At 34.0% G+C, this 11604-nt stretch overlaps 1 protein-coding gene across 1 annotated transcript; it reads right to left on the bottom strand.

Annotated features, from left to right (window-relative positions):
- Positions 1-3099: 3099 nt before the first annotated feature.
- Positions 3100-11379, bottom strand: LOC106478555. The gene is made up of 4 exons (XM_022382167.1): positions 11259-11379; positions 9031-9114; positions 4559-4990; positions 3100-3449 (listed from the first exon to the last, which is right to left on the bottom strand). The coding sequence occupies exons 1-4, from the start codon at positions 11377-11379 to the stop codon at positions 3100-3102; spliced, it is 987 nt and encodes a 328-aa protein (XP_022237875.1).
- Between the last annotated feature and the right edge of the window lie 225 nt (positions 11380-11604).

The following is an 11604-nucleotide window of genomic DNA, read 5'->3' as shown; positions in this document are numbered from 1 at the left end:
ATATTTATTTCATTCTATTTAACTTTCCATTTTTACTTTTTTACGTCAATATTGAAATTAATTTAATTATAATTTAAGGCTGCACACTTCCAATCATGTCGTTTAAATTAATGTGATTCTATGCTCTTATTTTGTATCAATGCAAACACTGCGTGACTTTATTCCCCACTCTCTATTGTTGTACAGTAATATATAGTTTGCTAGACATTGTAAATTTGGCAGTGTATGAATTAAAATGAAAATTATCGTCAACAGGAGATAATACTAGCTCTTGAAGTTATAACAAAAAATGTGATGATTATACTAAAATAGCTAATAATTTAATGTCTTTCTGAAATGTTTATTATTATATATTACTTTTATAACCTTCACTTTAACTATTTGTCTTCTAAGTTCTTACAAGTTTTAATGTATAACTAAAAATTACAACCTTCATATATGGTACTTTGCCTTAGTGTATTTGGTAGAGCTTATTGGTCGTGTACTGATATTTTTCTGGGGTTGTTTGTTTTAGTGCAAAGCCACATTGTGGTATCTGCTCTGTCCACTGCGGGGAATCGAAATCCGAATTTTTGCGTTGTAAGTTCATAAACTTACCGCTGACCAACCGGGAAACATATCTCTGTAATCAACAAGGTAGGAATTAAGTGTGAAGTATAAAAGTTTAACAAAGCCGCTTATTTGGGTGAATTAAAAATTGTCCTGTTAATAATAATGTGTAATTTTCAATGTATATAGTGTATTGAATATAAACTGCATTTCTTATTTCACCAACTTTTTATTTAGAAAAATGGTTAAAGAAATTTACTATATAAAGCATAGATGCCGGAACAAATTTAAAACTGGGGGTGCTGAAAATGAGGGATTGGGTGCATGTATCTTTAAAATTATTTTCAGATATACAAAAAAATAGCCACTTTTTGTGAATTTTGTAATCACACGAAGTGAGATTTATAAGGAATAAGACAATGACATGAAACGAAGAAACACGAGTCAAAGAATTATTATTATTTATAATAAAAATTTAACCTGAATGGCGGGCCGAATCAACACACTAGCTGCGTCATTCATTTAAAGCCTCATAAGTCAGTTCAGACAGATAACGTGACCGAAGGTTGTCATCATATCATAATGGCACAGATAATGAGAATACATGCCTATTATGACGTCGTTGTTTCTAGCGGGGGGAATATATTTTTATATGTCGCTTTAGTAATTAAAAACGTAATAATTTGCATTGAATAAAGATAGAAGTTGCCTTATACATATCGTCTTGTATGGCTATACTTGTTAAAATATTTTATCTTATTTATATTTAGTCTCATGGTCTGTCTAACAATCTTTTCATTGCCACAATGAGATGATTGGTCCAAATTTCAATTGACATGCATTGATTCATAGCTTATTAAAAATATGATTGCTTCTATTCTATACATCACAATTTTATCAGTATTAAAGCCGACAAATTAATCGTCCAGTTTATAACAAAATCATCTTTTAAAGACGTTTTAACGGTAAATCCTGTAATTCATAAGTTATAAAGATTCAAGTTTACTGTTGTTATTCTAACAGAAGTGAGAAGTCAACTATAAAAAAGTAATTTATAGCTGATTTGAAGTAGTATTGCTTTATTTTTTTTATTTTGCGAACTGTACAAAGAAGTTGTTCCCTTAACACGTTATATCCGTATAAACGCTTCTTTATTAAAAGGAGCAAGTTCAAAGTGTTACATCAACCCAGCTAAGGACATAAAGCGTTAAAAATGCGTCCATTTACTAATTTGTACATGTTAATAATGCGCAAAGTAGTAATGTATCATCTGCTAGTTTTGCATAAGATTTTTATGTTAAGCGTTTCCATCAGTTGACCAACAGAACAATTCCTTTTCAAAATGTTACAATAAAAATTGCACGTTTTTATACGTATATTTTACTAACTTTCTCCCAATAAAATGGTAATCTCGAATCACAATTTCACAGCTGAGTAGAGACCAAATGGAATTTATTCCACTGTCAGTTTTTCTTGAGATCGTTATTTTCTACTGTGTCGTACAAGATGCTGAATGGCCCCTTCTACTTTGACAGCATGTCTTAAAAGACGCATGGCTAACTCTAATAAAAAGTTACAAGGGTAGTAAGCAGGCATCATGCGAGAAAATTAAATTTCTAAAGCGGAATCGGAACTTTTGACTTTATATAAGTAAGATAAAACTGAGACCTAACAATAAAGTTCGTAATTTTATACAAGTTATTGATCTTTTTTTTTTGTTAATCTAGTGTACTGTCAACAAAGTAGTCAAAGTTAAAGTTAGTTTAATAGCTAACTATTTTTTATGAACATATTGTTTTGGAAATGATTTACGCAACTGAAGTAATCTGGTCCAAACTATTAATATGCCAAAGAGGAAAATAACGATTCTTGCTTAGTCGTTTCATTTCAGGTTTGCATTTTAACATTTTTCAGTCTGAATCTACTACACTTTCTTTACAAAGTTAACACTTTTAAATCCACAGTAGATTAAATGTAGTGCTTTATAACCAAGAGCTTTTCTATTTTCACGCGTATTTCTCTACGACAGGTACGATTCGTCTGGACTGGCCATTTTATAGTATAGTTTACATGAAATTATTGTAACAATTCAAAGTAAGGAAATATTCATTATAAAAATAAACAAAATCTGAGCACTAAGAAGAATATAATAAAACCTAAAAACAAGTCATAAAATATAATAATTAAAATATTCTTTAACTTTCTAGTACACAATTATTATGAAAATTCTAAAATCGTTCTTTATCACGAAATGACATGAAAAATTTAATAAGTGCTCGTGACTTGATTTTGTTTTAGTGTAAAGCTGTACAAATGACTATCTTCTGTCTGTTCCAGTACCATATATCCATATGTAATCAAATTTGAAACTCTATATTAAGTTCTTAACTTTGAAATAAGTGAGTGCAGCAAATTTCACGTCCTTCCTCTCAAAGTAATTTTTCAACTTAATAATCTTCTAAAAAATAAAACTAGTAGAAATTACATTACGATTTGTTAACTGATAAACATGGATTTTTTCCCTTCAAAACACAAAAGAATTTATGAAAATTATTCACTGATAAAACAAACTAAAAGAACGCCAGTACCTGTGTAGAAGGAAATTTCTTTTGATACTTTGTAATTTGTTTCTGGAATATAAACTTCGCACTCCAGAAGTATCATTTTTGCCTTGGGTAAATCTTCTTCACTAAACCTTCTAGCCAGCAGTACGGAGTAGCTTCCATTGGTGAGCTTTACCTGCTTTTTAATTTCCTGCAACACCGTATGTTTCTGGAGACCGGGTAGAATTATGCTGAGAGAGATCTCTGGGCGAGGATATAAACCCGTTGCTTCACAAAATATATCCGACCTTGTTCTCGCTACTTTGTTTTGTGATATGGAAAAATTCTTTGCTGGAGCTAGATAGGAATGAACACTCTTATTTATCCATATGTTCTTATAAATCTAGACCAAAGCAAAATATTAAATGCCCATCTATGTGACTCACCTATTAGAGAGAAATACAGTTTTAAGATGTATTGCTGTAAACAAGTCCAATTATTTCGTTTGTTACATTGTTACCTTTATTTATAAGTAGAATGATAATGTTAAATCTACGGTCATTTTTAACATAGCTTTCTACTCCAAACATGATATTGGTGTACAATATATAGAGCAATTTGCATGTTATGCTTCCTCTATTTCAATACTCCATTTTTTTTTTACGTTTTAATTGCTGTTTCAAATTTTTTCAATTCAAACCTTTCTTAGAGAATTTCACAAAAACTGGTATCGGACTTGATCGTAAACTTTCAGTAAAATTTAGTAGAAACGATTGCTTCTCCTATAGCGTAACCTCTTTTTTATTTTCTTTATCATAATCTTCCATCATATTTACATACTCACGTATGCAAATATTTGGTTAGAGAAATATGACCAAGATTAAGCCATCTAGCGTCTAATTCTATAGGCTAAGAAAGCACTTCGAAACTTACACTTATCATTGTTAAAACATGAGTGATTCTGTTGTCTACAATTACTTTATTCGCGCACTGAAGAAAGTTAATGCATACATTTCGGAACCTATGTATATATTTCTTTTGGGCAGTTTGTAAAACTTACGCATGTTTATATATGCGCGTGTGTGTGTGTGAGTAATTGTGTGTGTTAAGCGAGCAAATATTTCATCAGCCGTTTAAAAATTAAAGAATGTGCTAAGGAACATAAAATGGTTCTATGTTTTTTATTTTGTACAAAAGAAATGTGTTTCTAATTTGAATTTACTGTTTCCTTTTGTTTTAAACCCTGGACATTTAAACTTTATTCCCCGATCCACAATCCTAGTTCTCTTTAGATGACCTAATAGAAAAGTGCAACACAGGACACTCAAAACCAGGATCACTACTCAAATAAAATTATTCATATTTTCACTCAAATGTTCACAAAATAAAAAATAAAGTATAATTAATTTTCCCTTCGCACGCACTCTAGACATATATAGTATCGTATTCTTATTATCGAATCTTACCGTAAACCAACATTTCTTTATGGCGTAGGTCCTGGCTAGCTAGTGACGTCACCACGCACGTATATTTCCCACTTATTTCTAAAGTAGGTCTGAGAATATAGAGAGCACGGTATCGAGAGTAACGATCACTTGGCTCAACAGTAAATTCCATGTTAAGTCTACCATATAGAATTCCGGAAACATGACGTTTATCCAGTCCAGGAATCCACTGATAGACTGGCTCTAACTGATCTTTGAAGAACCATTTCACTACTAGACGGACATCACTGACAGTATAGCTGTACTCACAGTCAAGAATCACGTGATCTGTCCCATTTCGAACCCAACGCGGTACTGAAAGCCTCTCTATCTTTACAGAAAAGGTAACTGAAAAAAAGTGAAAATGCTCTATGATTACTGCGTATAGAAATGGATAGGAATTATTTTCTAAACCTAAAGTGAGTTATCAAGAACTTACCAAGTAAAATATTTTTAAGCCTGATAAAAAATAAACTGCGAAGCATTTATTCCACAAATTGTATAATAATACAAAATTATCTTATGAAACATTTAAGCAGATTTATAACTGTAATTTATTTCTTCCAATTTTGCTTCTGTGACGTTTTCTAAGTGATAACAAGATTTTATTAATTGATTATCATGATCTGTAGAAACCTAACAAAAAAACTTTCAGATACCAATAAACCTGACACATGTTTTTAGATATGAGTTAGGACGAAGTATAACGACGATCTATCCAGAAGATGCTTTCAGACTATAAGTTAGGGTGAAGTATAACGACTTATTCAGCACATGCTTTTAAACTGTAAACTACGTATAAGTGTAACGACCATTTCAGCAAATGCTTACAGAATATAAACTAGAGGTGAAGTATGACGACGTATTTAGCACATGCTTCCAGCTTATAACCTAGGGTGAAGTAAAACGACTTATTCAGAACATGCTTTCAGGTTACTACATGTTACAGTAATCTAATGTTCATCTATTATTGGCAGGTAATTTTTGTTTCACTTTGTACCTAAGCTTTTCAAAGGAACAACAGGTTTCTGTAAGAAAGCTAACTTCTAGCTTCTAATGACCTCTAGAGACGAAAATCCAGATGACTTTTGTATTGCTTTAATATGGGCGTCTGTGCCATCCTTTCATAGAGAGTGCTCTCCCATAAACTAGGGTGAAATATAACGATTTATTTAGTACATGTTTTCAGATTATAAGTTAGGGTGAAGTATAACGACCTAATGAGAACATGATTTCAGATTATAATCTAGGGTGAAGTATAACGATTTATTTAGTACGTGTTTTCAGATTATAAGTTAGGGTGAAGTATAACGACCTATTAAGAACATGATTTCAAATTATAAGCTAGGGTGAATTATAACGACCTATTGAGAACATGCTTTCAGATTATATACTAGGGTGAAGTATAATACCCTATTGAGAACATTATTTCAGATTATACACTAGGGTGAAGTATAACTACCTATTGAGAACGTGCTTTCAAATTATATACTAGGGTGAATTATAACGACCTATTGAGAACATGCTTTCAGATTATATACTAGGGGGAATTATAACGACCTATTGAGAACATGCTTTCAGATTATAAACTAGGGTGAAGTATAATGCCCTATTGAGAACATGCATTCAGATTATAAGCTAGGGTGAAGTATAATGCCCTATTCAGCACATTTTTTCAAACTATAAATCAGGGTGATGTATATTGACTTATTCAGCGCATGCTTTCAGATTACAAGCTAGAGTGATGTATATTGATCTATTGAGAACATGCTTTGAGATTATAAGCTACGGTGAAATATAACGACTGTCACGTGTTTTTGGCTTCCTTATTCCTCTTCTAACTTAGTAATATTACAGGTATATACGATTTGCTTCTTGCTCCCTTTTCAACTTAGGATGCGAATTTGTTAGCAATAGCTAAGTGAGGCGCACACTGTGCCTATATACATATATATATGGGTTAGAAATTCAAAGTGTGTTGGTTGTGGTAAGAAGATCGTGTAAGATGTTGTTTGGGAGTTTCTTTTATGTGTAAGTTTTGACTATTAAATTTTGATTAAACGTCACCCGATGCCTGTGTTGTTAATACGTGAGTATCATTACAAACGTCGGCGAATTCCATACGTAACAAATTGGGGGCTCGTCCAGGATTTGGTTAAACTGAGTGGAATCATTTACAGGTAACAAATATGGGAAGGGTGATTGAATGGTTGAAATTAGGAAAACCTCCAAGAGAAGTTCTCTAGTCTATGAAAAAGACCGAGGTGTTGGAGGTGTGTGAACAATTAGAAATAGATCGCAAACAGTCAGTGAAAGAAGAGGAGCTTACATTCTTGATTGTGGACAGACATGTAGATGATGACAGAATGCAGGAAAGTGTGTTGGGACTGTCATGAAAAAGACGATCCTACATCTAAACGTTTCGAACATGATTTGAAGTTAAAACAACTGAAATGGCAAAGAGAAAGGAAGATAGAAGAATGGTAAAGGCAAAGAAAAGAATAGCAAAGAGAATTAGAATTATCGAGGCTAGAAAAGGAAATGGAATAAATAAAGTTAGAAATTGAAAATGAAGAAAGGATCAGGCTAAAAGATCTTGAAATTAAAAACCAAGAGCGTTCTAGCAAAAAATCATAACTAAAATTTGACCCTAGTCGTCATGTTAAAATGGTACCACCATAGAATGAATATCAGGTAGATAAATATTTTCAACATTTCAAGAAGGTAGCACAAAGTGTATAAAGGCCCGACAGTTCCTGGCCAATTTCATTGCAAAGTGTCATTATAGGCAAAGCTCAAGAAGCTTATAGTGCACTCTCGATTGACGATTGTACGGAATATGATGTTGTAAATCTGCCATTCTCAAAGCCTATGAACTAGTTCCTAAGGCATACAGGCAAAAATGTCATAATTATCAACAACACGAAAACCAAACTTATATGGAATTCGCCCATGAGAAAGAAGTTTATTTTGAAAGGTGGTGCACAACTAAAATCGTGAACGACAACTTTGAAACAATTGATTTTGATGGAAAAAATATAACAGGTGGGTTTAGGATGACGTCAAGACTTATCTTGACGAGAAGAAAGTAGAAACTTTGCAACAGGCTGCCACACTGGCTGATGATTTTGCCTTATCTATAAAGTTGGATTCAACAAGCCGAAACACTTTGATTCTCCCCCTCATAGAAATGGAGGTAGTTGTAGTAGTTGCAATGGGCATTCGAGTAGTGATCCAAAGTTCTCCTTTGCTCCTAAATCTGGTCGAAGTTACCAATCAAATCCAAGAACGGGTACGAGATCCAGTCAGTTACATTATAGTGCTCCTGTTTGTCATTATTGTAAGAATGAGGGTCACGTAATTTCCAAATGTTGGACTCTGAAAACAAAGAATAAATAGGTGTCACCTAATGCTTTTGTTTCCTCTCATAAGAGTCATTGTGAGTCTGAACCTGTGAGAAAAGAATTTCTGCCATTTGTGTCAGAGGGTTTTGTGTCCATTAGCAAGGATAAGTCTAATCCCATGCCTATTTGATTTTTTTGGGATACTGGGGCTATTCAGCCTTTGTTATTGCGGGAGACACTGCCTTTTTCTAGTGAGTTAGCTAGTGATGAATTTATTTTAGCCCAAGGCATTGAGGGTAGCTTTGTGAATGTACCTCTCCATAAAGTTTATTTACAGTTCGACTTAGTCTCAGGATTTGTTACCGTAGGTGTTAGGCCTATTTTGCCAGTTAATGGTGTATCTTTGTTGTTGGTTAATGACTTGGCAGGTAGTCAGGTGATTATTGATCCTTGTGTTGTTTCGAAGCCAAGCCCTTGTGAGGATAGTAAATTGGTTGAAGCAGGAATATCGGATTTATTTTCAGCCTATGCTGTGACTCAAGCGATGGACAAAAAAGGCATCAGTAGATACTGGAAATTCAGCAAGGATTAAAGCTGAGTTACAGAATGATTTTATTGATTTGTCAGGTACATTTATGTCACATATCGAAGACAATGATCATCATTCTGGTATAATATACTCTCTCAGAGATAAAATTTGTAAGGGGGTCTGACAGGTGAAGTAATATGAAGGTTGAATTGTCTTTGAAAAGTCAGCTTCTTTTAGAACAGCGGAAAGATCCCGAGATTGTTGTACTTGTAAATAAGGATATTTATTAGATTTTTTTCCCTGTAGGAAATTTCATTAAGGATGGTGTACTCATGAGAAAATGGCGCCCAGCTGATACTTCCGACAAGGAAGAATGGGCTATTGTATACCAAGTTGTTGTGCCCAGAGCATATAGATATGAGATAATGAGACTGGCACACCAGAATCCATTGGTTGGACATGTGGGTGTGAACAAAACAAGATAATCAGACATTTTTGGCCAGGTTTTAGGTGTAACTTCTCTGAATTTTGTAAAACTTGCCACACATGTCAGATGGTTGGTAAACCTAATGTTTCAGTACCTGTTGCTCCACTGCAGCCAATTCCTGTTTTTGATGAACCATACAGCAGAGTTATTATTGATTCTGTTGGTCTGTTACCAAAAACTGTGAGAGCTAAAATTTAAGCTTTTATGGATTTTCCAACACCAAAAACTGTGAGATCACAGAACTTATCTAAGATTGTAGTTCAACTCACCAACTTGACTAAGAAGAAACTAATGTTTGTCTGGAATCTCAAATGTGAACTGGCATTCAATATGTTGAAAGCCTTGTTATGGAACACTCCAGTGTTAAAGGCATCAGATTTTTGTAAACAGTTCACGTTGATCGTTGACGCCAGTGATCTAGGAATGGGAGCCATTCTGTTGCAAGATGATGATGATGATGGTATTGAACATCCGTTTTTTTTATCTTTTCAGAAAATTCATCTGTAACCAGAACTATTCCACCATTAAAAAAGAATTGCTAGCCTTGCAGCACTTTGATGTTTATGTTCATTCTTCTGTAGAGAAAGTAATTCTGCATACAGACTATTGACAATTTTGAGTAAAATAAGGAACAAAAACCGAATACTTTTAAACTGGAGCTTAGTGTTGCAGGAGAATAACTTGGGGCCCGGCATGGTTAGGTGGTTAGGACGCTCGACTCACAATCTGAGGGTCGTGGGTTCGAATCCCCGTCACACCAAACATGCTCGCCCTTTCAGCCGTGGGGCGTTATAATGTGATGGTCAATCCCACTAATCGTTGGTAAAAGAGTAGCTCAAGAGTTGGTGGTGGGTGGTGATGACTAGTTACCTTCACTTTAGTCTTACAAACTTGGATATCAAATATATTAAGGGGAAATATAATGTTATTGCTGATGCACTGTCTAGAGACATGTAAAGGTTCAAAGTTGTTATGTTAAATTATATAATCTAAAAATATTTGTATGGGTAAGTTTGTGTCAGAATTTAAAAATGTGATCCTCGCCAATTGTCAAAATAAAATGGATTTGAGTTATATTTATTAATAGTATAATATATACTATGTTGTTGTTGGGCTTAAGATTCTTCTACGGCAGATGTCCGTGACTTGTTAGCGATAAATTCAACGATGAATAAATAGCACGCACTTCACTTGTTTTCAAAATAATATATATATATTCAGAACAAGTTAACGTATGTACAATAACTTCTTTAACACTATATATATTATGGACATATCATAAATACTATATATGTAGTTCTCTCCTTCTTGTCAAATATCCACTTAGGCCTATTCATTTACTTAATAATTTCAGTTGACAAGCCGAACTATCTTCTCTATTTCAATTGCACTCATATTCTCTGTGATTCACTTACAATTGTGGTGCAAGTTATCGTAATTGTTTGGTCTTCTTTCTTTTGAAGATCCCCTGTTCCTTTTGTCAAAGTGCACTCAGGCTTATTCAAGTTTCTTAGAACCACGCTTTGACGGAATAAAATTATCTTTCTTATCTTCTTTTCTACTGTTAGTTTCACTCTAACATATTAATCTTTAGGCCTATGTCAATCGATAGGCTCATCACTTCTACGGTAGTTAACTTCACACCAACTTTATTCTCTGTTGCTATTATCTGTCTGCTTCTTTCTGTCTCCTGCTTCCCGCTCGTCTCACGCTATTTATATATTTATTACCTAATCGTCTGTCCACCTTCTATATTCTCGTCGTCAATATATTGCACGTGACGTTCGATATTCTCAACATCAAATAATTATTAACAAAACTTCCTAAAATCATCTGCTTTTAACTCTTATTATAACAAAAACTAAACAATGATAAAACATTCATTCTCAAAACTAAATTAATCAATACTATCTGAACAAAACAGTCGTTTATATCATGACATGAACCCTTCTTCAAGATAAAATATTTACAATATTTTTTTTTGCTATGTATAAAGACTGTTCTTCGTTCGTACACAAAGTCTGCTCATACAGTCTGCACTAATATCCACAGTTCCTGTGTGTCTGTCTCTCTTAGCATAGGGTCTCCAGTAGGTCTTCTCCTTAACAGGATCCCCCATCTTCATTTTGACCTTGTATTGTCTGAGGTTCGTATTTCTTAATCTATCTGTACGCTGACACAGATTTTGCTCTTCGTCCTATCAGTCAGTTTGACACTCATATTGACATCATTGTAAGTCTCATCTCTACACAGACCATAGTAGGCTTTTATCTTCTATAATGAGATCCCTGTCTTCGAATTATGATTTTATGACAGCCACACCTGCCATGTCCATTTGTACAATTGCTGCACCTATTAGGTTTTCTTTTCTCCAGAAATACTTCTTCAACAGATTGGCATGGTAGATCATGGTCTTCCCATTCCCATTCACGTTGTAGTCCATTCTGTTGAGTACTTCCAGTACTTCAAAAACCCCTTTCCATTGCAGGGTGAGTTTGTTCTGGTCTGTTGGCAGCAGAACGAAGACCTTTTGTCCAACCTTAAAATGTCAATCCTTGACCTTCTTGTCATAAAAATGCTTCTGACTACATTGAGCTGCATACAAACAATGTCAAGCGAGATGACAGATCTCCTTCGGTCGATTTCCGAGGTCTAACTCATACTGGTA

The sequence above is a fragment of the Limulus polyphemus genome, unplaced genomic scaffold, assembly GCF_000517525.1.
Source record: "Limulus polyphemus unplaced genomic scaffold, Limulus_polyphemus-2.1.2 Scaffold224, whole genome shotgun sequence".
Classification (NCBI taxonomy): Eukaryota; Metazoa; Arthropoda; class Merostomata; order Xiphosura; family Limulidae; genus Limulus; species Limulus polyphemus.
This window is presented reverse-complemented; position numbering and strand designations above follow the sequence as displayed.

Coding starts and splice junctions, on each gene's coding strand:
- LOC106478555 (XM_022382167.1), bottom strand. CDS start 11,379: ATGGACTACAACGTGAATGGGAATGGGAAGACCATGATCTACCATGCC. Junction 9,115..11,258: donor TGTACAAATGGACATGGCAG/GTGTGGCTGTCA, acceptor TAGCTCTCACAG/TTTTTGGTAACAGACCAACA. Junction 4,991..9,030: donor TGGCTGCAGTGGAGCAACAG/GTACTGAAACAT, acceptor AACTCACTTTAG/GTTTAGAAAATAATTCCTAT.